The sequence below is a fragment of the Zalophus californianus genome, chromosome 11 (genome assembly GCF_009762305.2).
Source record: "Zalophus californianus isolate mZalCal1 chromosome 11, mZalCal1.pri.v2, whole genome shotgun sequence".
NCBI classification, from domain to species: Eukaryota; Metazoa; Chordata; class Mammalia; order Carnivora; family Otariidae; genus Zalophus; species Zalophus californianus.
The window spans coordinates 8604691-8630484 of NC_045605.1; the positions used below are offsets into that span (position 1 = coordinate 8604691).

The 25794-nt window shown below is 39.2% G+C and overlaps 1 protein-coding gene and 1 pseudogene across 5 annotated transcripts; one reads left to right on the forward strand and one right to left on the reverse strand.

Moving 5' to 3' along the window:
* The first annotated feature begins 507 nt into the window (after window positions 1-507).
* On the forward strand, window positions 508-24532 carry HOATZ (HOATZ cilia and flagella associated protein). Of its 5 annotated transcripts, XR_003517555.2 has the most exons (10): window positions 526-738; window positions 842-973; window positions 1762-1886; window positions 2050-2160; window positions 2356-2518; window positions 3595-3665; window positions 21181-21240; window positions 21869-21921; window positions 23894-23982; window positions 24240-24530. XR_003517555.2 is itself a non-coding variant. In XM_027580586.1 (9 exons), exons 3-9 carry the CDS (start codon window positions 1806-1808, stop codon window positions 24295-24297), a joined length of 597 nt encoding a protein of 198 aa, XP_027436387.1. In that variant the 5' UTR covers window positions 547-738; window positions 842-973; window positions 1762-1805; the 3' UTR covers window positions 24298-24509. The 5 variants fall into 5 exon arrangements, 4 of the variants coding, with proteins under 4 accessions (XP_027436391.1, XP_027436387.1, XP_027436390.1 ...); XM_027580586.1 differs by lacking the exon at window positions 23894-23982 and having other exon boundaries at window positions 547-738; window positions 24240-24509; XM_027580590.2 differs by lacking the exons at window positions 21869-21921; window positions 23894-23982 and having other exon boundaries at window positions 508-738; window positions 24240-24532.
* LOC113914379 lies at window positions 10986-12545 on the reverse strand (annotated as a pseudogene).
* Window positions 24533-25794: the final 1262 nt, after the last annotated feature.

Here is a 25794-nt window from a genome sequence, read left to right on the forward strand (position 1 = left end):
GGGCGCGGGGACGGCGGCGGCTGGGATGCCCCCGGGAATACCGGGAGTTGGGGGGTGGGGGTGCGGCCCGGGGGGTGCAGGTCCCCTCCGAGCGCTGCCCGCTGGCCCTGCCATGCCAAGTGTGCGCGGGGGGCCGGCAGGGGCCAGCGCAGCCCGCGAGCCGGGCGGGGGTGCCGGCTGGGTCCGGGGCGTCGTCCGGGGGCCCCGCGCCCAGGTCCTTGCGCCCAGGCACCGTCGGGCACAGCCCGGGGCGGGGCGGGGGCGGGGAGACGTGGCCCGGACCCCGAGGCCCGCTGGCTCGGGGCCACGGCGTTGGCGCTGCCGACCGTCCGGGAGCTGCAGCCCGCGGGCGCCCGGTGCTCGGTTTGTAGGCAGTGTAATTAGCTGATTGTACTCTGGTGCTTACAATCACTAACTACACTGCCATCAAAACAAGGCACAGAATCACCCGCCGCCCCGCGGGCAGGAGGACGCCACCCTCGGCGGCAAACGGCCAACCCCGAGCGTTGGGAGAAAGCTGCGCTTCGAGATTTGATGCGTCAGCATTTGCTGGGCACAGTGCTGCCCGCCCAGCACGTTGTCGACCTGCGAGGACACTCCAGCAAACTAGCCGGACGGCTGCTGCTAGACGCAGTTAAACTGTTAGCTACCCCGAGGAGTAAAAGCAAGATTGGTCAATCCGCCTGCAAGGAGAGCCTGCAAGGAGAGCGACATGTGTAAAGTTTAATGGCTTTAACTGTGAGCTGTAATGACATTTAGACTTTGGGGAGGAGCCCCACCCCCCCATGTAACGTTTAATTCTGTATACTGTGATTCATTCTGCCTCTCGTTCATTATTTAGTAAGGTATTCACCAACCCACCAACTAAAGTGAGCTACAATTGAACCGATGAACCAATATGATTTGTCTATCACAACGTATGGGGCACCAACTTGGGACTGCAGTGCATGATGGAAGTAAACCTTTTTTTTCTGTGAGTCTAGTTACTAGGCAGTGTAGTTAGCTGATTGCTAATAGTACCAATCACTAACCACACGGCCAGGTAAAAAGATTTGGGAATCATCCAAATGAACTGTCTGTGCACAATGGTGTGTTTGGGGAAAGTTGGGGTTTGGAAATGCTCCAGTATTACCCATTGCCTATTAATAGCTTATCCAAGAGAAAAATCAGTATTTTAGCAGCTAAATACACAATGTAAAATTCATATGTCTTTATTTATCAATTTCCTTCAGGCTCTTAACCAAAAAAAATTTAGATATATAATAGGATTTTTTCCTTCACTGATCTATGTCATTGTATAGACTTGTGATGATCAACTTTTGAACTGTCTGTGAGACTGTATTAGTATTTTGAAAGAATAAAGTGCCATAAGGTCATAAGTTGTGGTTATTACCTTTCCTAAGTTGGCTTTATGATGTCCATCTCAATTCCTGCCACACTAATTACAACTTTGCTATGACTGAAATGGTTAGATTGTTCCTAGATTAATGAAATCTCCCAGGAAAGTTATTTATTCACACTTATTAATATTTTTATAAAAATACATTAACATTTTTCATAATTTATTTTTCGGGAAGGGACTGAGTCCACACATCAGATATAATCCTTCTTTTAAGTGATCGTTTAGGACTGTTGCAGTGCAGGCAGCTTTTAGGGCAACTGATTTGTAAAGGCACTTACAATCTAAATCCAGTTTCTTCCATGAGATTTCCCTTAAAGGATTGGGCAGAGGGGGATATATAACAAGAACTTTATACACAGGTACTTCTCAGCCCAGTTCAGCGCTCTGGCTCCCATGGGCTAGGATGTTAGCTGCCCTATTGAATTCTCCAACCACTATCCACACAGGGCTGGCCGAACTGTGGCAATCTGGTGTGGAAGGAGAGGTGGGTTGGGGTGGTAGGGCTAAGAGTTGAAAAGCTTTATTTAGATATATGGGTATATTTGGAGGGAAGGAAACTGGGGCCGGGGGGGGGGGGGGGGGGGGGTTGAAGGCTGACTGAGGTCCTGGTGAGAGAACTCAAGTGCTGCCCTACTGACTCCCAACAGGACAAGAACCACCCCAAACCTGATGTTTTGACTCCTCCTATCTGGTTGCCAAGGCTTAGACTGGTCCTGAAGCCTGTGATACCGCAGAAGTGGGCTTCAGATCGTCCACAGGCACGCGCTGGACCCCAGCATCTATTCAGGAATCAAAGGGTTTCTGGCGGTGGTGGTTGCCAACTTGACGGTTCTCCGCAGGGCGGGGCTGGGAGAAGAGAGGGGGAACTCAGAGAAGCGTCCTGAGTTGCCATGGAAACAAGGGCCAGCGGAAGGCTTCCCAGCCACAAGGAGTCCGTTGAAATTTGCCCCCAGGGATTACTGGTGTTCACCGGAACTTCGGAACAGGACTCCAACTTGGCCAAGCAGTTCTGGATCGCAGCGTCGATGTACCCTACTAACGAATCTCAGTTGGTGCTATCCCGAGGTAGCAGTCAGCGCCTGCCGGTGGCCCAACCCTCTAGGCGCAGTCCGCCTGGTGAGTAGCAGCCTTGGGCCACTGGTTTCTGCCTCCATCATCAGTAACCAACCTGGAAGATACCAGAGCCACTGTCACAAGTAACCGCCGAACCTATTTCTTAAAATAAGAATCTTTCATTTCAAATGTCTGAAAACCCTATACAGTTTGTTTAACTTCTCAGCAGTCCTTCCACCCGGAAAGCATCAGTGCTATATTTGTTACATCTAAAACCACATCTGAAAGTATCCCTTAGGTTATGGCATCTGTTTGGCTAAACAGTATAGAATAATCTGGGGGAAATATTATATGTTGACTGAAAGGATGTTAAGGGTGGTTGTTTACATAATCAAGTTCAAACATGAAAGCCTCAGAGAAAGTTGAAAGCAGAATCAGTATTAGGAACCAAGTTCCCAGACCTGTAAAACCTTAGTAAGCCAAAGATAAGGAAACTGTTATTATGCAATTTTTATAGGTATAGAAAGCTTAAATACCCCACCTTTTTTTAGAAAGCTTAAATATCTTTAATGCTATGGTCTTTCCAATAATTTCTTCACTTCCCTTTTGTATTTTTTTAGAGAAAATTTACTTCCAGCCTTTTAGCCTTGAGAAAAATAGTAAGTACCAAGTCTTAGGCATTTCAACATCCTGATTCCTAGATCCTTCAGAAAATAGGTAATAAGTATAAGGAGACATCTTTACACTTTGGCATAACTCTCTGAATTGCATACCAAAGCCCTGTCTCAGAGACCATCCCACTTATCCGGAGGAGAATGGCTAAATTCCCCTAACACGTTGAATAGAAATGCAGAAATTGGAAACTCTTTTACTGCAAAGATGTTCTCTTCAGAGACCTTTTCTTGTCGCTGGACTCAGGCTTACTCCTCTTCTAAAGAGATTAGCGGTTCCCTTCGGCCATAGCTAATTAGTTCAGTCTCCAATTATTTATGAATCGGTTTGTAAAGTTTCAGGACAGTATATATTTGTGTTTACCTTCCTATTCTGTTACTTTTTAACATTTATCCAAGTTTATATCAACATTATTATAAAATCATGATAAAATTATTTCAGGTTGAATTTGACTTTATTTCCTTTAGAGACTACTGATATCACCGCTGAAACCATAAAGATTCAGGCATCTGAGGAGAAAAAAAAGTATCTCCAAAAGGTAGGCCAGTATTTCAGAAGGTCATCTGATTTTCATTAGAAATTCATTATTATTTTCTAAATAATCCCAGTTATCCTTTTTAAACACATATATGTAAAATTTTTCTACTTCTGGTACATCAGCTTGAGCAATTAGAGAACCTTTACTGGAATTTTTTTTAAAGATTTTACTTATTTATTTGACAGAGAGAGAGACACAGCGAGAGAGGGAACACAGGCAGGGGGAGGGTCAGAGGGAGAAGCAGGCTCCCCGCTGAGCAGGGAGCCCGATGTGGGGCTCGATCCCAGGACCCTGGGACCATGACCTGAGCCCAAGGCAGATGCCCAATGACTGAGCCACCCAGGCGCCCCCCTTTATTGGAATTTTAACTGAAGATTAAATAATTATATAGATTATTATATATATAATAGATTTAAAAATTCTATTAAATTTTGGCTATTCTCAGTCCCTGCAAAAGCCCAAGGGTATATAGGAACGAGAGAATCAGAGGGAAATGGGGGAAAATGGATTCACACACCTTCCATCCAATAAAGCCCTAAACCATGTACAATGTTCTAAGAATGTTGTAATAACTGGAAAAATCAAATAGAATTGACCATTTTAATAGGTCAAAATCAACTGACCTGAGGAATGAGTCTGTCATCTAGAACCCTTTTGACTAAAGACTGAAATTGAACAAATTCGCATAGTTACATCAACTGAACACATCTCTTTCTGACAACGTCTCTTCTTTGCTTTTCATGATGCAGGCACAGACTTAAACTCCGCAGTTAATACAGTGATTTATAGGAATATTTTGTTTGGTTAATGGATAAGTTCCATTCCTGTAACTGTTCCTGTACTATAAAAGCAAAGACAGAAGATTCACTTGGACCTAATGTCTTTAATCATTGGATATACTGGCAAACTCTGAAAGACTTATCGGGAATTCTACATAGATTATAGAATAATGCATTTGTGTTTGCCGATCACATTAATTCACTCTATAGACTACTGGTGATTCCTCCAAACAAATGAGGTGATTATAAATAGTCAGCATTTTCTTCATTCTTGAGGATATTGGGCACAATGTGTTTGTACCAGGACTTAATGGGCAGATGGAGCCTAATTTTTAGTAATGTAAAAATCATTAAATTCAACTTCCTCAGCACTTCTTAATTTTATTTTTGGAACACATTAGAAATAAAGACTAAAGACAAACTATTGTCAATTCTTATCATGTTTTGTCAAACAATTAAGATGATGTGAGTTACAAGTGGATGTTCTGCTAATGAGCTATTATATCAGTAGTCTTAGAACTGGCTTCCTTGCCTCGGGTTCTTCTATAGTAATTACTTAATTCTATAGATTTTGATTGAGAAGTACCAAGTGCTAAGTACCATACTAGACGCTGGGAATACAAAGGTAACATGTGGTCCTTCATTTCAAGGAGTTTATAGTCTGGTGGGAGAGACAGCCAATTAAAGTCAAGAATTATGATACATTATTACAATAGATGTATATGCACATAATACTATGGGAACACATTGAAGAACATCAAAATGAAACTTAAGGAATCAAGAAATCTTCCCAAAGGAGCTGAGTTTCAAAGAATATATAGAGTTGACCAAAGACTATGCAAAGCAGTCCTCCACAGTGCACTAGTTAACTTCTTAAAACCCAAGTCCAATTATGCTTCTCTCCTTCTGTATTAGGGTGCTAGGGCTGCAGTTACAAAATATTACAGCCTGAGTGGCATAAACAACAGAATTTTACCTTCTCCCAGTTCTGAAGGCTGAGAGTATGAGATCAAGACACCATCATAGTTGGTTTCTGATGAAACCTCTCTTCCTGGCCTGTGGATGGCCAACTCCTCACTCGGTCCTCACATGGCACAGGGAGAGAACTCTGGTGTCTCTTCCTCTTCTTATAAAGACACAAGTCCTATCAATAGAGCCCCACCTTTATGACCTCAGTCAACTCTAATTACCCCCCTTAAGGCCCTACCTCAGCATACAGTTACACATGGAGTGAGGGCTTCAACATATGAATGGCGGGGGGCACAATTCAGTCTATCCACCTACTTTCATTTTTTCCTTGGCTCTCCATTTCTACAGGATCAAGACCAAATCCTTCAGCATGGTATTGAAGTTCCTTTCCAATCTGACCATAACCTGACTGAAATCTGCCCCCCTTCTCCTTCCCCTGTACCCTTCCCCCACCCCCAGCATAGCCCACTCTGTACCATTGGTGCTCCACCACTAGGCCAGGGTACACTCTGGATCCTCCCCATATGTGCTATCAAAGTGATGAGTGGGTAAAACAGTTTTTGCTGAACTTCAATATGCACATTATTCTGTGATAATCTGCCAAATTATACATTAAGTCAAGTGGGTCCTGCAATGCAATAAAGAAGAAGTTTCTGTTTGTTGAGAGTAGAAGAAGCCCAAAAAACAGCAAGCCAGCAGGAAAGAAATAGAATGTCACCCAAGGTATGCCCTGTGAGTACATAGGAGAGCTTAGTCAGTACTGCATAGTAGAGTGCTGTTCAGACATGCCGTGGTACAAAAGGCAAGAGAATCCTGCAATAACTGAGTGCTGTTACTAGATATCCTCAGATATTATTGTGATGTGGTATTCATAACAGCCAATTTAGTGAGTGTATACCATGTGCTATAAACTTACATATATCAACTCATATTCTCCTTAAAATCGCCTCCTGATGATTCTCCCCATTTAATCAAACCAGGCTTAAATGATTTTCCAGTTCCCACAAGTGACAAGTGGCAGAGCTGAGATTCAAAGCCTCTAGTCTAACTTCAAAGCCCATGAGACTCATTGTACTGTAATGTTTGCTGGCCATGGCACTGTTCAGGTCTGTTGCCAAATAACCTAAAATTCAAAACTGTAGTATAAATAAAACAAGTATGAGAAACACCATTTCCAGCCCTGTGAGATTATAAGCTGTTTCTTCAACCTGCATTGCACTTTCCTGTCTGTACCTGAAACACTCTTCCCCATTTGCCTTCAAGTCCCAGCTCAAATGCCAATGTCTCTGGGCCAGGAGAAGCGACCTAGAGACTAGCAGAATGAACAGCTTCCACTTGCGTACCCCTCCAGCAAGTCACCTCCATCTTTCTCGTAGGATTCGTCCCCGTCTCTGGCCTGTGTTATGGGCCAGTGTGCATCTTTCTTCCTTTCCTGCCAGATTACAGGCACCATGGTGTAGTGGGCTTCAGAGACAAAGCGAGTCTGGAAGTCTAACTCTGCCACTATTTGCCTGACCTCGAACAACCTCTTTAACTCTGTGAGGTTCAGTTTCCTCAGATGTAAAAGGAGGAATGTAAAAAAAAAAAAAAAAAAAAAAAACTTGACAGAGTTGATGTACGTTACGTGCAGTCCCTGGCCATAGTTTGCCTTCAACAAACGTAAGTTCTCTTCTCCTCTATGAGGAGGGAGATCACTTCTTATTGCTTAAGCCCAGTGCTTTTCTGGTTATTGGAACTCAATACATATTTGTGGATTGAATAAATAAATGCATAATTGAATGAATTAATGAGAGAACATATGCTCCATACAATGATATTTCCATTTTGTTTTGCCTTTCCCACATGTATCCATCTGGCAAATTTTTCTAGGCTGATAATTTTTGCAAGAATACTCCCCAGAGCTAATCTGTTTGCAAGTCTGCTTGAGGAGCATGTTACCACATCACTTCTCTTCTCAGTTTTGCTTTTATCTCTTTCATCTCTATGCGGTGAGAGGAACTGTGACTCCCTGTAATTATGAAAATGTAGAGTCAATTTTTGGATACTACTGTTTTTCTAGGTCTGTAGCACTCTACCTACCCTGATGCCGTCACCATTCTAGAATTTTTAGCTTGATGGCAGAAAATAAGTGGCAGTGGGAGGTTCTTTTTAGCTAATAAAAAATGTACAATGCTCTATTCAATTTCAGAGAATGTTCTACATACTTTGAGGACAGACATTGATAATACCTAGTTTGATTTTCATCTTAAAATGGGAAAAAGTATTTCCCATCAATTCTCCTAAAGGTTTTTCTTCTATTTTTTCTTTGATGAAAAATCTAAAAATTTCTTTTCCGTGTGTCTTAAAAGTATCTTCATAAAAGCTTTTTCTCCCAATTGATACTGATTTTTTTGGTTGTTGAACTTCTTTTTAAACTGTAATGTTATTCTCCATTTTGGAATATATTCCAGGTATACATTGTAAATGCTTTTGGTTAGTGGACAAAATGCTATTAATCACAACTACTATTTGTTTGATGGCAGAAAATCAAAAACAGTGGAGTCTGTCAAGATTAAATGGCTTATTCTGTCTATAAAGGAAACCTTATAGCACTGTACTAGACTATTATCCTTCCTTTGAGAGTTCTAAAGTAGCCTGAAAACATTATAATAAATGAATAGTCAGCTAATTTTTTGAAATCATAAAACTAATTTGCTTTTTAGTTTTACCACCTTTAAGAAAGCTCTTTAGCTGATTATCTCTTTATGAAAAGAATTATAAATAATTCATTTGCTGGGAGAAGGAAGAGATCAGAGCAGTATTTTAAGGCATATATATAGATGGCATATTGGAAATATTCATCTGGAATCAAAGTTCTGACATGAGTGCATACAGACTAAAGATTTTTACAAGAAATTATGCAATCTACAGAACAACATTCCTGATATACTCTTTATTGGGAATGGGATTTTAATCCATCCTATCACACAACCTGGGCAACCAAGATTGACCATGGTGTAAGTCTTCCTCAAAAGTGAGCTTGTATATGGCACTCCCATGACCCAGAAGCAAATCATGCTATGAGAAGATGCTTGAAGGAGAATCTAAGAAGCTTCGCAATACTTTCAGTTACTGAATTATGAAACAAAATGAAAGCAGAAAACTTTAATGTTATCCTCCATTATCCTACACTTTCAAAGTAATAAGAGGGATACTTAGACTCATTATAAGTCAGGTTCATAGAGCCAAACCAAAGATGTAGGAAATTTCCTCGCTGTCATTGCCAGGACGCTCAGATAAAAGAAAATCCTCTTCGGTGTCCAATTGATCAGAATTGGCTTCCCAGACAACCTAAATTTTCTCAGTAGCAGTGTTATGTAGCATTTTTTTAAGTTTTACTATGCTCTAATGCAATATTAACAAAGTTTCTTTTCCTCCATAAAGTAAATACCATCAGGAAATGGTAGGTTTCTCCTTCACCAACAAAAGCTAGTCATTTAAATTCCTGTTGTTCCTAATCTGTCAAAGAATTCAAGTGGAAGAATCGTAAAAATAGTGTGTGTGCATTCACAGTAACAAGCAAATATTTTGGTGGCAAATGATAATTAGATTACATAAATATGAATTACTCTTTTATGTTATCTATAGTACACTTTGTTTTCAAACATTATTCAAACTCAGGAAACATTTTCAGTTGACAGATGAGGTTCTCCTCTTAATCTTCTTTGTAACTTCTACAGTCCATGAAAACGTACTTGAGGAAAAGGATCAAATAGATGAGATTTGGGATCATGTAGGTGAATTCATTGCCCAAGACAGCCCCAGCCCCAGAGCTGGACAGGACCATGTCCCCACAGCATCTTTTCCTCTTTTTTTCCAGAGATCTATGTACTTTATCTTCTATATACGTTCACCTTAAGAACAGAATAAAAACTTTTAAATCCTAAGATACAACTGGTCAAGAACCCATACTAATGATCTCCTTGTAAAACATGATTAAATGAAACCATTGAACGCAGAATGAAGCCCAAAAGGATTATGTATGTTTTAAAATAAATGACAAGACAATGGTGGAAATATGGTCTACAGGTCACGGAACAGAGTCATAGTCAGTGAGCATTGTATGTTCTCTGAAGGAATTGATACCAGGAAAGACAACAGAGAGAAATGGAAGGTCATGGTCCTAGTATATGTTACACAGTGTTTGCCCAAAGCAGGTGAAAACTTTGTAGCCTTAAAAAGAGATGCAAGCAAGTCGAGGATCAAAGCTGAAGAGGCAATGCTAAGCTCAGGCAAGAAGGGCCAAGCAAAGCCACACAGTAAGATAAATCATGAGGCAAAAGTTAGAGAGTCTGATTTGGAAGAATTGGGCAAGATTTATTCAACAAATACTTATTGAGTACCTCTATGTACCTGGCACTGTGCCAGCACCAGAGTCCAATGGTGGAGTCCAACATGTTTTAAAGATATGAATTCCATCCTTATCTGAAACTTGCTGTCTAATCAGGGAGAGAGATATTTGTGAAAGAATTATATGTGATGTTGGACAACATTTAATAGGGCAGTATTGATCCAATCAAGGGAACAGGAAGGATTTCTGCAAAGACAAGCTGAGATTTAAGGAGGAGTGGGCATTAATGAGGCCAGAAGAAGGGGTGGAGGGAGCGGTGGGAGAGCATTCCAGACAGCAGGGGCAGCTTTGCAAAGGTCCTGTGCTTCAAAAGCCACAGGGCATTTCAGAAGCTGAATGGCCAGCAAGGTAATGCAAAGGTTCACATCAGATTTATTTGGAAAGGTCAGGAGATTATAATATGGAGAACGGTTTCCATTAAAATATGTATGACGGAGCCAAGAATGGATTGCAAGTGGCCAGAGCAGAAGGGGGCAAGCCTGATTGGAGGCCGTTGCAATCTTCCAGCTGGGAGGGGATGGTAAGCTTGGATTTAGGAAAAAGTGGATTAGAGAGAGAATTAGGAAGTCAAATAACTAAGGCTTAAACTATATATTGGATACAAAAGGTGAGGCCAAGCAAGCTATCAAAGATAACTCCTAGTACTTTGGATTGCACAACGGGTGCCATTGTCTGACACAAGGGACGCGGGATAGATAAAGGCCGGGTGTTGCATTGGTGTTTTGTTTTGTTTTGTTGGAGAGCAGAGGGTTAAAAACTGAGCTGAGCCTTAAAGAGCTTGAGGTGCCTGGGAGATAAGCAGGAGGAACTGTCAGATTGGCCTGAAACTCAGGGAAGTAGGGCCCCGGGATGAGATTGGGAGTGATTTGATGGTGAGTCCCCCACCCTCTCCTTCTTACAGCCTAATGGGCAGGACAGGAAAAGACACACCTGAAAAGAGCAGGTCAGTGCCATTAACCCATTGATCTTATCTATGTGCATCAATATGATGAAAACCCTAAAGATTCAGTAGATACGTGTTTGTGGAAGACAAGCCTTGGTAATTAGACTGAATCATCAATAATATATCATTCAATCATATATATTCGATTGAATTGTGAAATGAAATGTTCATTTTATGCTCCTATTTTTCTCAACATTAAAATTCAAAACTCACTTATTGCTTTTTAAAAAATAAGAGCCTTTTTTTTTTTCACCGTTCAAAATTTATTTGGTATTTTAGTTGGTATGACACTTAGTTGGCTGCATTGTCTTTTTACATTATATGGCCATGTACACTATATTCTGACATACATGGTACACAAAGTAAGATCCTTTAGGACAGTTATGCACAATACACGCAATATTGAATTTATACATTGGATCCCAGAACGTGACTGACTGGAAAAGATGGACTAGGCATGTCGGGTGTTGGGGGAAGGAACCCGAAGTGACAGAACACACAGTAAACGCACATCTGGTGTGCAGAGCAACCTCAGTTCTGGCAGTGGAGCCTCTGAGACGGTGGGGCTAACTTACGTTAACCAATTTAGGGCTACAAAGACAGGTATCATCCAGTACCAGGATACAGCTGCAGGGTTTGGTGAACCATCCCTATTTGGAACTTTAGGAAACTGACTTTTTTCTTAGGCCATTTTAATATTACTTGAGTAACAGATCAGATAATAAGGACAATATACACAACCTCCAACTAAAATCCTGCTATAGTCTAGACAGTGAAGTGGTACATTAGAAAACTTTAAAACTGCAGCTCCTTTTGGATCCCCCAAAGTGTATCTGCACTCTTCTTCAAACGGGCCTCCTCCTCAGAAGTCAGAGTCACCTTCACAACATCTGAAATTCCATTCTGTCCCAAGATGCAAGGGACACTAAGGAAGACATCATCTTTAATTCCATAGAGACCCTTAATCATGGTGGAAATTGGATGCACCCGCCTAAGATTCTTCATTATGCTTTCGGCCAGATCTGCCACAGACAGTCCAATGGCCCAGGAGGTGTAGCCTTTCAGTTTGATCACCTCATAGGCACTGTCAACCACCTCTTTGTGAACCTCTTTCCACTGTTCCTTATCTGCATCAGTGCCTAAGTCAGGGTGCAGATTCTTCAGAGAGACACCAGCAACGTTCACTCCACTCCATACAGGCACACTGGAGTCTCCATGCTCCCCAAGGACCCACCCGTGACAGCTTAATGGGTGAACTCCCAGTCTTTCCCCCATTAGGTAACCGAACCGGGCTGAATCCAGATTGCAACCACTTCCAATAACACGGTTTTTGGGAAAGCCACTTATCTTCCAAGCCACATAGGTCAAGATATCCACTGGATTGGAAACGACAAGCAACTTGCAGTTTGGGCTATATTTTACGATATTAGGAATGATGAACTTAAAAATGTTCACATTACGCTGGACCAAATTAAGACAGCTTTCTCCCTCTTGTTGACATGCCCCAGCTGTGATAATAATCAGCTTGGAGTTTGCAGTCACATTATAATCTTTGCCAGAGACAATTTTTGGTGTTCTAAGGAGAAGGCTGCCGTGCTGGAGATCCATCATCTCTCCCTTGAGTTTGTCTTCCATGACATCAACAAGAGCAAGTTCATCTGCCAAGTCCTTCATTAAGATACTGATGGCACAAGCCATGCCAACAGCACCAACCCCAACAACTGTGATCTTATTCTGGGGGCTATGTTCTTCCTTAAGAAGTTCTGAATCAGCTGATCTTTGAGAGTTGCCATTTTGGACTTAGAACCAAAAGGAATCGGGAGTGCACGTCGGGCGGGCGGGCGTCAGCGGCGCGCGAGGTTGAATCCGGACTCGGCGGCAGCGACTCTGACCAAAATAAGAGCCTTTTAAAGCAACATTAATCTGTTTAGAAATCACTTTTACTTTTACGCATTTATTTTGTGCAAATGTCTTAAAACAAGAGCTACACTCTTCAGGTAATTATTATTGGTTTCCATTAAAAGATGTGTACAGAACTAAGAAAAAATATGTAGCAGAACCAAGAAAAAAATTTTTTATTCTTCACAATGGATAAGTTAATATTTTATTGAAACCTACGTTTAAAAAAAATTGAGTTGATTCCCTCTTATGTAATGACTGATATGTTTTCCTCATTTTAGTAAGCTGTAATTTTTAAATGAAAATTATATATGTCAGAGCTGGGACTTGAGCCAGGATCAAGCAATTTCCAGGAGGTATGGAAAGGTGCTTAGATACGCATCTTTTTCCTGCCAGTCAGCATTCTTTCTCCAGTCAATAATCCTTTGACATCCTCCATCCACTCTTATAGATTACTGCTGTTAGGTTTACCTCCTAAAACTCATGCTGAAGAAAGCCTTTTCAATGATTATTCAGGCTATCTTTTAAGATATATAGTAGATCATTCGAGATCCAACAGTTCTGTATCTTACTATATAGTAGGTATAAATTTACTATATGGAAATTGTAGCATCTACATAGCAGATTTCAATTAATAGGCACAGGGAATGGTAGTAAAGCTATAGAGGAAATTCATCGCTGAAGCATTATCAAAATCAGCAAGCCGGCAGGTACATACTGCCTTTTGGAATCAAGCCCAGATTTGAGACTTTATATTGATGATACATAGTTTTACCTAAAGCCAATGATCATTCTCACCTTCCTCAGGATGGCACTTGTAACGTGGAAGAGGAATGTAGCCTGCTGAGGACAACCTCTGTAGACTAAGAACTGAAATTCCCTAGTGCTCCTCTTGGACTCCCAATCATAGGCATAGAATTAAAAAATTAAATTTAGGAGCCTCAAGAAAAAAAAAATCAGATAATGTTCCTAACCTCTGTTAAACCATGGAGCCTTGGCTCTGCCTAGATGATATTATAAATTTGGAACGTAATTCCCATTTAATAGTCAACTTTTAATCAAAAATCCTATCATAAATATTTACTTTATATTAAATAAGATCTTAGAAAGCTCATCAGTTTAAAAGTACTACTATTGGGGCGCCTGGGTGGCTCAGTCGGTTAAGCATCTGACTCTTGGTCTCAGCTCAGGTCTTGATCTCAGGGTCGTGAGTTCAAGCCCCACATTGGGCTCCATGCTGGCACAGAGCCTACTTATAAAAAAATACTACTATAATTCAACTCTTTATCCTTTAACACACTTTTTGCAAAGTGCTACATGATACCATAAAATAAACTTTGATGAAAGCTGACCTCAATTTCCCTACTCTGTATTCCCATAGCACTCATTTTCTACTAGAATATAAATTTTTCTGAGAGTAGACTATACTTGTCTTATTCACCATGGTTAACCCTAATTATTAATTCTTCATTTTCAAAATGAAGATCGAATGAAGAAACCAAAAAAAAAAAAAAAGGAAAAAAGAAAGAAACCATCTGTTACTGTGTGGGTGTGTGTGTGTAAGTGTTCCAAAATCTCTAGGATGTGTTTGAAGGGGTCTAGCAAAAGAAGCATAGGATACAGAGTCAAACAAACAGTGCTAGGAATGAGTTTGAATCTTTGGTCCTTCCAGTTACTAGTTAAGTGACCCTGAGAAGAGTGGTTAATTTTTATGTGGTTGAGCTCTTTCCATCTGTAAAGCAGTGATAATAATAATAATACCCACTTCACTGTGTAATGAGGATTGAGTAATCCCTCTCACAAGGCCTGTCATCCAGCAGTTACTTGATGAAAGTTTTATCTTCTCTGCTCCCTTTCTGTTTTCCTTTAACTCATAATTGAAAGATAAAATTGTAGTGGATATAAAATAAGCTGTAGTATTAAATGAAATGCTTTGATAAAGGGATAAAAGGATGATGATATAGATTATGAAATGTTGTAGACTCTCACAAAAGGCACCATCTCCCAGATTTCCACATCCTGATTGAAAGACACAATCAAGATTTGTTTGCCCGTAGTGTTAAGAAGACTTTCATAATATTTCCCCGTAATCCTATCTTTATCATCTGCAAAAATAAAAAATTAAAATTAATATATATGTATATATATATATAATCACTGAAAATATATTTTGAAATTTCAACTATGGAGCAAAAATGTGTGGGCAGAGTTAGTTAACCCTTGCAGGTAAATAAAAGGTACTTAAATTTATCGTAATGCCTCTCTCTCTGCAAGTCATGATGAAGGTCTGGATCAGTGGTTCCCAACCAGAACCCTATCAGAAATCAACTGGGAAAGGACTATTTTTCAACTACAGACTCTTTGCAACAGTTCCTAGAAACCTAGAAAAAGACTCTAGTATAGAAGCCAAGGCACTATTAGAGGTGGTGAATAACAACAATTTGACCCAATTCAGTCCAAGGCAAACCCAACTGATGAGCTAAATGGTGGTTAAAATTATAGTCACCTTTAAAATTAAAATAATGAATATGATCCTAAACTGAATAAGTAACATAGGTTTAGTTTGCTTGTTTATTTTGTTTTTGGGTTTTAGATGGATTAAGCCTGTGTGTTACTTATTGAATCAGTTTGCTAAGTTATTTCTCCCTAGAAAATTGTCCATTTCATCTATATTTCTAAATGTATTGGCATAAAGAATTCAGTGTTTTTTAGTCATCTTTTTAATCTCTGTTGTAGCTCTAGTGATTACTCCTTTTCATTTCTAATCATTTGTATTTTTTCTTAATATTATGCCAAAAGATTATCTATTTTAATAGTCTTCAAAAAACCAACACAGCTTTATTATTCTCCATCATATTTTTGGCTTCTATGGTACTAGTTATTGATTTTTATTACTCCTTCCTTCAATATTGGATTTGTTCTTATTTTCCTTCTACCTTCCTTCTTTTTTCAGTTTGTTCCTTAATTTTCCATTTTATCTCTTTCCTAATGTAAGTATTCACAACTATAAATATCCCTCAAAATACTATTTTAGCTGCATCTCACAAGCCATATAGTATTTTCATTATTATTCCATTTTTAAGTATTTGTAAATTTTCTACTTTGATTTCTAATTTGTCCCAAGAATGATTCAGAAATATGCTTTTTTAATTTCCAAGTGTATCAGGTCTTCTTAAGACATCTGGGTTTTTTTATTTCTAAATTATACTACGGTCAGAAACATAGTCTCTGTTTTCTACTAAATCAAGTTTGAACAGAGTCATCTTTATGTCAAGGTTCTCAATATGATGCCATCCAACTATCCTACCCTTTAGACTCCTGTTCCCCAAAACACACATCTTGTCCTAGGCAAGCCAGGCTTACCATCATCTTTAAGCCTCTTTCAGCTCATTCCTATTTCCGTGTCTCCATTTATTTTTAACTGGACTGTTATCTCCTTTCCATCATTGTGCACGCTCTTTGTGTATGATCATTAAGTTAGCCCACTGCTTCTCTAGCTGCCTTTCTCAATTTGGTGCATGAATTTAAATCCTTAGATTGCTTGTTTTGGAGCTCATGTAATGTTCTTCTGAACTTTCTACAAGTTTTAAAACTATAAACTTATATTAAGATTTAGATCAGCAGTGAATGTGTTTAAATATTATTTTATATGCTTTTTTTCATTTTCTGATGTTTGTGCCATGACCATATATTGCATTTATATTCAATGGAAAGAATAAAGAATTTTTTTCAATTTCCACGTGAATTAATATAGTTCCTCCAGTATTTTTTGGTCTCTTTTCTTCATGGTTTTTTTCCTTTTAGACCATCTGCTCCTCTCATTATATAATAATAATATTTTGAGAACTAACTACATAGCACATATACTATAAGTCCTTTACTCCCATTCTTCTTTAATCCTCAGAACAACTCTGAGAAGTACCATAATTACCCTTGTTTAATACCTGAGGAAGTTGAGGTTGAAACATGTAAGTGACTTTTTCAAAGTCACATAGCTAAACTATAGTAAAGACAGTTTGGATCTGGGTCTCTCTGACAATGAACCAAGGTGATTAACTACTCTACCATACTAGTTCCAAGAATTTCGAGATTATCTGAGTATTGGGATGGTTGCTAGGTGAATAGGCAAAGACTCGGTTTTGAAATCACTCCAATACTCTTCTAAGATAGTCTTAGGATTAAATTCAGTCGTTCAGCTTATACTGTGGTATTCAAGAGAAAATTTCTTTTGGTAACATAGATAAGTAATCAGAGGAATAGACACATAAACTATTTCTGATTAATGTTTCACTCAAAAAATTTCAGTCATAAGCCAAAGAAGAAATGGATTTTTCATATGAGAACCAGGTCTTGTGAAGAAAGGGCCTTTCTTTTAAAGTCTGGTGTTTATTAAGAGTTTCTTTAATAACTGAAAATTACCTAGGGAGAACATTTCTAATACACTGGGGAATTTGTGGACAGAGGAATTTGCACTGCGTAATCAAGGGCAAATAATCTCTTGGGCATCCCTCCTCGTTCCTTTCCTCCACCCCACTCCATTCATCAGCTCACCTGCAGGCCAGGGCTGGAGTCATCAGTATCCTCCACGCCTGTCCACAGGGGGTGGGCAACCTAGCCTTCTCCTCTTTTTCTCACTCTTCCACATTTTGAAAGCATTGGAAGAAAAAAATTTTCTCTGATAATAATAATATCTACCATTTATTATATATTTACCATACACCACGCACTATGTTAAGCAGTGTTTGCATGATCTCCAGTTTTCACAACAACCTTCCTTAGAAATGAGAAATCCAAAGCTCAGAAAGTGGCTCTTTGATGTACTCTGAATCATAAACCTCTAACCTGTGGGTTAGAGATTACAGTTGGAGGGAAGAAAGGAGGAACCAGGAGGGACAGTGAAGGTATTACTTGCCATTAATCATACAGCAGAATTGAGATTCAAACTCAAATGTTTGGCTCCAAGATCTATGTTGCCACCCAAGTCGTTTGGCTCTGAAAGCCAAAAAGAGAGAACTAAGAAATTCAATTCTTGATGTGACATTAAAATTCATTAACCATCTATGAGATATTAAATTTATATATTATCATATCCTAATTTCCTGGAATCAATTTTATACCATAATTTATTTTTTTAAGAATAGTATATAAACAATATATAAATAATATATATTTCTTATAAATATTTAAGAAAATATTATGTTAAAACATTATAAATTCTGATCTCCCTATATTATTAAGAATAAATTTTATGACTAAAATGCCTTATAAATATAATATTCCATTAATGAACATGACAAAACACTGTGATGAGAAATGATTATTCTTTTGGTGTTATAAAATTAACAGGTAAATTATCCCTACTAATTAGGTAAATTATAAGGATTTTTCTCTTACCACTGAATTTATTTAGTTATCAAGGCAGGGATTTATTAGAATAGTTGGCAGTGTTTTTGTTCTGATGACATTGTTGCCTATAGTAGTTTTCTTGTTCATCCCCAGGAAACATGTCCAGGAAGCAGAAATCAAATCATATTTGAAAGCTTTGTTTCTGGTGCTTTATATTATAAATCTGATTTGGTACTAAAATCCATTATAATAAAAAGAGATCTGAAACCAAAAGAAAAAAATGCATTTGTTTTTTAACATAAAATCTGTTGGAGTTATTTTTCACCAAGAAAGGAAGGGCTAGGGGTGAGCAGGGGCTTGGGGGTGGTACTGGGAGCCGCAGACTGAGTGAGGTAGAGGTTCATCAGCCAACTGCTCCTTACCCCACTTAAAAAAAAAAAATTCTATAATTGGAGCCCTTGGTCAGGTTCCACATGCCATGAGAACTCACCCAACACCATGATGCGGGTGCCTCGGTGCTGGCCAAACTCCGGAGTCAGTGACTGGTGTGACTCTCTTACGGGGAATATGCATTTGGTCTGGACCAATCATAGAATAAACACATCTCTCTTTTTAAGACAAATGAATTTTTAATTTTACTATTGTTTTAGATCTCATAACTAAATACATAATCTATTTGTATATGAGAAGCGTTATGACAGTCTAACTTGCCTATGGCTACCCAGTAGTTACACACAAAATAATCATGTAGTTTTGTTCATTAGGGATTTTTAAGAACTATCCATTGTTTAATTTTACTTTCTAAAATGTTTTTCTTCTGCTTTTTTTTTTTGCTTAGGCTAATAATTGTGTATTAGTGCAATGATTTCATTTAGACATTATGACTTGATTAATTCAGTTCAATAAAAATTCATTGAATATCATCTGCAAGGCACTGCTTAGCTCTAAGGAAGGATAAAAAGATGAATAGACTCTGAAAGAGTCATGGTAGCAACTATGGTATAAAACAAGGAAAGTAAGATCAATACCTTCATAAAGGTAGAAAGCACTGCATAATCACAGTATGGAGCAGTTAATTCCAACTGAGTAGGTATATAATGGAAAAGCTGGAAAAGAAACCAACCTTGAATACTACATTGAAAACATCCCGGGTCCTTATCGACAGACATTATTTTAGTCAGTCCCTAGCAAGTAGACAGGTATTATGAAACTTAGCTTAGTATTTGCAAGCACCCTGGATTCTTTTTCTTTCAATAATTGTGGTATATGAGGCTCAAAATTCAAGTCAAAAGTAGAAATCCTGTCCCAAAATAAAAATATCATAGGCTTATAAAAGGCAAGATTCATATGACATGAACAAAAGGAGGCAAAGCCAACGTACAGGTGTACCTGCCCCAGCTGCTGATTTCTCCTGCCCTGCACGGGCTCCTCCTCCCAAGTGTCTCTGTGGAGCACGCCCGAGGTTGGTAGCTTCTCCTGCGGGCGCCTGGGCTGAGGACTCCTTCTGAGGAACTACTCAGCCATGCGGCTGCCTCCCCAGCTTTGTACACCCTGTTTCCGCTGCTTCAAAAGCTTTTATCCCCATTCTTTCTCTATTGCAGTCTGGTGACTACCACTTGCAGGAACAAGGTTGTCTCCTCTGGGACGTCTTTGAGTCTCCCCGTAGATTCATACCCACCCTAGTCTGAATTAAGGGTCTCTTTTCAGGTCTCTGATCGTACCCTGTACTACCCACATCGTAGCACATTTGAAACTACTCTCTGCAATGACCTTGTAGGCAGGAATTGCGTTGTTCAGCCCCTAGCACAGTAATGTTACATCATAGGTGCTCTTTATGGATTGAAATGTGTCTCCCTTTAAAAAGGATACGTTGAAGTCCCAATCCCCAATACCTCAGGATGTGACCTTATTTGGAAACTGAGTCACTGTAGATGGAATTAGTTAAGGTAATTATTAATGGAGTAGGGTGGGGTGTCCTTATAAGACAGCCACGAGAAGACAGAGACACAGAGAGAAAGCTATGTGCCTAAGCAGGCAGAGTTTGGAGTTAAACAGTTGCAACAGGGAGCGACAGATTGCCAGCAATCACCAGAGGCCAGGCGGAGGCAAGGGAGGATTCCCCTACACATCTCAGGGGGAGCATGGCCCTGCCTACACCTTGATCTTAGACTTCTAGCATCCAGAATTGTGAGACAATAAATATCCATTGTTTTAAACCAACCAATTTATGATTGCCCTAGGAAAACAGTGCAGTGCTCAATAAATTCGAATGGATGGATGACTTCGAATTTTTACCTATGACAGATCTGTGTCTCTTCTGTTATTTCTTGTTTCTAGCCTTGATCTAACAGAGCTTCTTTCATTTTATTTGGCCACTTGAAGGTACAAATTTTATTTGTCTGATTCTCAGATTTTTCTTTTGCTCTCAAATGTTGTAGACGCAATTTTCTGCCTGAATGACTCCAAAACTGAACATAACTGGATTTTATGAAAGAATTTTTGTACCTATATTTGCCTCTTTTTCATAGTCTATATCTTGATAAATCTTCATGCCTACACTAAATCAGTTTTTTACACTTAGGAAAGCAGAGGAGAGATGAGAGAATGAGATTCCATATGTGAGCTACTAAGAGCCGTCTTGTCGTGGACTTAGGTTGTGGCGTGCTCTTTGAGTTTGCTGATCTTACTATTTAATGGCAATTTAGTGGGGTGGATAGTAGCTGGGGCTTTGTTGTCAAATAGAGCTGGGATCAACCACAGTTCTGCCACTTCGTGGCTTGGGTAAGTTTTTTTAACCGTAGTTTCCTCCTTTGTAAAATGGGGTAATAGTAGTGTCAAACTTCTGAGTTATTACAAGAAAATAATGGCATAATGTACATAAAGTTCTTAGCATAGTTCATGTAGTAAAGTCTTAATAAAAGTTATTATTAGATTATTAGATGGGCACCAAAAACACCCTCCCACAGAGTATCAAAATCACATTATTTTGTAAAGCAGCGTCCTCTGGAATCAACTGTGTTACAAATGGAATGTCTAAATCTATCATAGAAAACACATATTTTAAAATTCTACCAAAGAATACCAGAAGGGAAATGCAAAAAAAAAAAAAAAAACATCTACCCTTTACAGGCAAAAGTTTGATTATTGAGTCAAAAAACTCACCCACTTTTATTTTTTCCCTGTAAACAGGCTAAAAGGAGAGATGAGATTCTCCAACTCTTAAGAAAACAAAGAGAAGAAAGGATCTCGGTGAGACTGAGAGGCATTCAAATCAATCTAAGCGGTGGCAGCGGGGAGAGACTATGGCAAATTCTCAGAGGTTTTATGGATTGTCCCCATAAACCTAAATACCTACAGTACAGAGCCTTCTATCTACTTGTGTGGGGGCAGGGTACAGACATCAGGCAGTTTGGTCATCCTTGAGAAATCAAAAAATTCTCCAGAGTGTGCTGCTCTATTAGGATAGAAATGAGGTTGGTGGTATCAGCAGGTTTGTCACCCCGTAGGATAAAGCTCTAGGATAGTCACACAGTTGAGCTACCACAGTGCTCATCCTTGTTTTACAATGATTGATCTTGCTGAGATCATACAAAAACAAATGCTAAATGAAGAGAAACGTAATAAAAATACTAAAACAAATAATGGCACCCTATAAACTTTCAGACATACAAACACCTGCTCTCTTGAATGAACTCCAAACACCCTTCATCCGGAACATTTCTAATCCCAGTGTCTCCAGATTTAAGAAGCTAGTCTGTATAAACTCTGTGATAATTTGACCTTAGGTTGTTTTTTTTTTTTTCAAGTAAGGAGATGTCAGTCAGTGCAAGAAGTAAAAATTGTGCTTTTTGAGTTCTGTTTTTTGTTTTGTTTTTAGAAAGAACTGGTTTCCCTTCCTTATAAGCCAAAGGCCAAAGTACACAAAGCAAAGTAAGTTTACTTCTGTCAAATATGTTCTTACCTTTCTAGTTCCCCCATAAACGCTGTTTTTGGTACTTCCTTTGCCTCCTACCCTCAAATGTTCTAAAAACCCACCCACTGTAGTCACAGATTTCTTGCCTTGAATAAACCTTCTCCTCAGCCACATTAAAGCCTGTGTGCCCACTTGCATCTCTGTGCAGCAGGCCAGCATAAAATGGTCAAACAGGACAGCAGATCAAGCCTGACTCTTTGCACATGTTCCCTTCCCCCACTCTCCTGTTCTTGGCGTATTCACCTGCCCACATGGCCTCTCAACTCCGGCCCCCCCTCCCAGCTCCTCTTCCTCCCCACACCTAGCTCCCTCATCTGTAGTAACTCAGCCCGTCTTTTAGATTACCAGCTCCGGATACCACCAAAGGCATCCCTAAGGTTGCTAAATCTAGGTTCATGTAGCAAAGGCGGTAGCCTTACAGCGAGGGGTTAATAGCCTTATCCCTGGAAAAATGTTAGAGCAGGAGAAAGCAACGGTCCCCAAGAGTTTAAAGGAAACCACCGAACACCAGTTAATCATTAAAGAAGCCCTAACCAAAAAAAAAAAAACAAAAAAAACCCAAAAAACTCCTCATTTTCTGTATTATGACTGAAAACCAATATGGCTAACTCAACATTAGTTTGACAAATATATATTTGCCTGCTATATTCAGGGAAGAACAGTAAGAGAATTTAGACTCTGCTCTCACTGGTATTGAGGCTGACTCCCTTTAATGTTATCAAAGTAATATTCTTAAAAAATATGTCCACAGTAATTTTAAAAAGTTTTGAAAGAAACGAAAAGATCATTTAATCACCTGGCTGTGTTGTCTACATAATACTCAGCAGTTTAATTTCTTGCTTTTTAGTCAGATGATTTGAATCAGATTCTAAGAGTAAAGCAAAACTAGTCAATGGTAAGATGCATTTATCTGATTCAAATAATGGGTGAAGACTGGTAAGCCTGGGTGCTTTAGGTTTCTGGGCATATTTTTATAGGAATGCTCAGCACATTCCTGGTACCACCCCTGTTGATTCACCTAAGAGTAAAACATTATTTCACAGCTTGAAGGGATCATTCTTTAGGTGCTTGCCTAATTCCTTTTGTATTCAACTTGCTCATTTTCCCTCCTCTGCTCTGAAGCCTTAGATTTCATTCCATTTCACTGGGATATCTTCCTTCTCCGAGCTTCTTACAAAGTTACCATCTGTACCATTCTTTCGGCAAATATCCGTATGCTACTATGCAGCCATATTTTATAATTACTCAACTCATTAACTCTTACATTATTTAACTCTTCATGTATTTTTTTTTTTGAGAGAGAGAGCTCACGAGTGTGGGGCGGTGGGGGGGGGGGGTTTGGGAGAGAGGGAGAGAGAGAGTCTTAAGCAGGCTCCATGTTCAGCACATAGCCCAACACAGGGCTCAGTCTCACCACCCTGAGATCATGACCTGAGCCAAAATCAAGAGTCAGACACTTAACCAACTGAGCCACCCAGGTGGCCCTCATGTATTTTTGACCTATCAACTATATTGCAAGCTCAATGAGAAATTGAGTCACCCAAAGTGCCTAGCACACTGACTAGATGTAGGAATTCAAAAAATATTGGTAACAAAATATTTTAGTTCAAGAAAATCATGTAGGTTAGTATTAGCTAATTTAGGTGATGCTTTTATACTATACATGATAAACATTTTTAAATTTTTGAAATATTTTATACAGAATTGTAAAATACTTAACTTTTGCCCTCTTTTTCCTCCCTCCATCCTTCCTTGTTTGCCCCACACCCCTGCACACAGAGACACATGCCTTTACCACCCTCTTCCAACAGATCTTCTTAGGATGATCCAAGTCCACTTTTATCAGAAAGAACTAGAAATAGAAAGTGTGTTCATAGTAAGGTTTTAGTATCAATATGTTTATAGATTCATTATTCCTGTCCACCACAGGAATACTTGCATTTTAAAAGAGGTCTGACTGGAAGGAAAGAAGGACCAATAGCTATTCCAAAGAAATCAATTATCAGTGATAATCACAAGTAAGTGTGACTCTCTGGTGAGCAAAATATATGTAGGGTAGGCGGTCTTCTCCCAAGCCCTTTACATCACACTTCACAGCATAATGACCATTCCTCCCACTTGTAAGTTTATACTTGGCTCCAAAATCTCATGCATAGTCAGAATCCAAGACAGTAAATCTTTACTGGGGAAACTTTCAGAAGTTGTTTCCATGCTACCTGGTGTTCACAACTATGGAGCTCTGTGTCTTAAAACTGATTCATGTTATTGCCAACAGGAAAGTGACATCAGAGTCAGATAAGGAACACCAAGAGGAGGTCAAAGCCTTGGACTAACGTGATGGACACATGGGAAAGGATGGCTCACTTAGATCTTGACATTTGAAGCACCCTTCTCTTATGTCAGGATCATTGGGATCACTTTGTTGAAATAGACAAAGAAATAAAAGTTAAATATGCAGACTTCTAGGAATTTTACCAGTTATTGAATACTTGTGTCTACTTTACTTGATGGATACTACTGTATTTGACACCACACAATCGTATCATCTTACACCTCTGAAACTCCTATTTATCTTGTTTTCATCAGACGTGTATGTCCAGAACTGCTATATTTGATCTATATTACGAATATCAGATAAACAAGAAACAGGGGTTTCATATGCCCCAACTTGAGACCACTACTAAAAAACCCTAAAAAAGTTAAGGTCTTCTTGCTGTTAAAAAAAAAAAAAAAAGTCTATATAAAATCCATTTTCCAGAATTTAGTTTATTCAGTTTCTGGAACATGTCTGAAGTCAGAAATTACTTCTAGTTCTGTAAATAGTTGGCTTAACATTTCTATATCTTCGACACATGTGCATGATCATATTGCCAGCCTCCCTCATTTTCAAAGGTATATATTTTTGGTATATATTTTATATATTGGAAAAGAGAAGGTTAAGTATTTGTCTCTTCTGTGCTGTGTAACTGGCAGTGTTACTCAGGGTTGTATGCTCTGCTCCAGAGCTCTGCTGAACCTCCCAGCTCCATTGAGGACCACCGTTCACTTCACCCTTGGCCCCCACCTGCCACTCCTGGACATAACCCCCATCGGATGCAGCTCCTACCCACAGCGCCCACAGAGGAGTGGGTGACCCACTGGTCAGAACTTCATCACAGGGACAAACCAAATTGCAAGGGAGGCTGGGAAATAGTCTTTAAATGGAAGATCATCTGCCCTGTTAACGTCAGGACTCTCACTGAAAGAAGTGGACAATGGATATTAGTGGACGACTAGTAGTTTCGGCCACACACTATTTGGAGAAAAATGTTTTCAAATGAACAGAAGAAGGTAGTCAGTCCTAGAAAAGGGAAATTTACAAAATTATAAATTGGCAATCTCATGTCAGCACTATGAATTCTTTATTCATAGTTTGAATAAATGAATTTATTCTTTATTATTCTATGATTCTATGATTATTCATAAAATTATTCTATGAATTTATTCTTTATGAAGAATAAAAGGCACCCTATCAGGGTGATATATTTGTCTGCCAGACAGATATAGCTCTCTTGTAAAGATGGATAGAGCAAGTTATCAAAGCCTAAACTTTCAAATCATATAACTAACTCCCTTTGTTCTGATTCCATGCTCACTTGGAAATCTCTTGCCCAGAGGTAGAGATTGTGCTCAACAGACTAATGCAAACATCAGTGTGCTTGACAATAATATTTCTCAGTGTATAAATATATTAGTCTCTTAGATTGGGTTTGGGCTTGTCAAACTAAGGTTGGGACCCTAGACCAACATAATTTTACCAAGAAAAATTCAACTGTGTAAGCCACCCAACC

Bases quoted from the DNA above. Each gene is read 5' to 3' on its own strand.
- HOATZ (XM_027580586.1), top strand. From the start codon at position 1,806: ATGTTAGCTGCCCTATTGAATTCTCCAACCACTATCCACACAGGGCTG. The intron at 1,887-2,049 runs GTGGGTTGGGGT...GACTCCCAACAG, and splicing joins AATCTGGTGTGGAAGGAGAG to GACAAGAACCACCCCAAACC. The intron at 3,666-21,180 runs GTAGGCCAGTAT...CCCTGTAAACAG, and splicing joins AAAAAAAGTATCTCCAAAAG to GCTAAAAGGAGAGATGAGAT.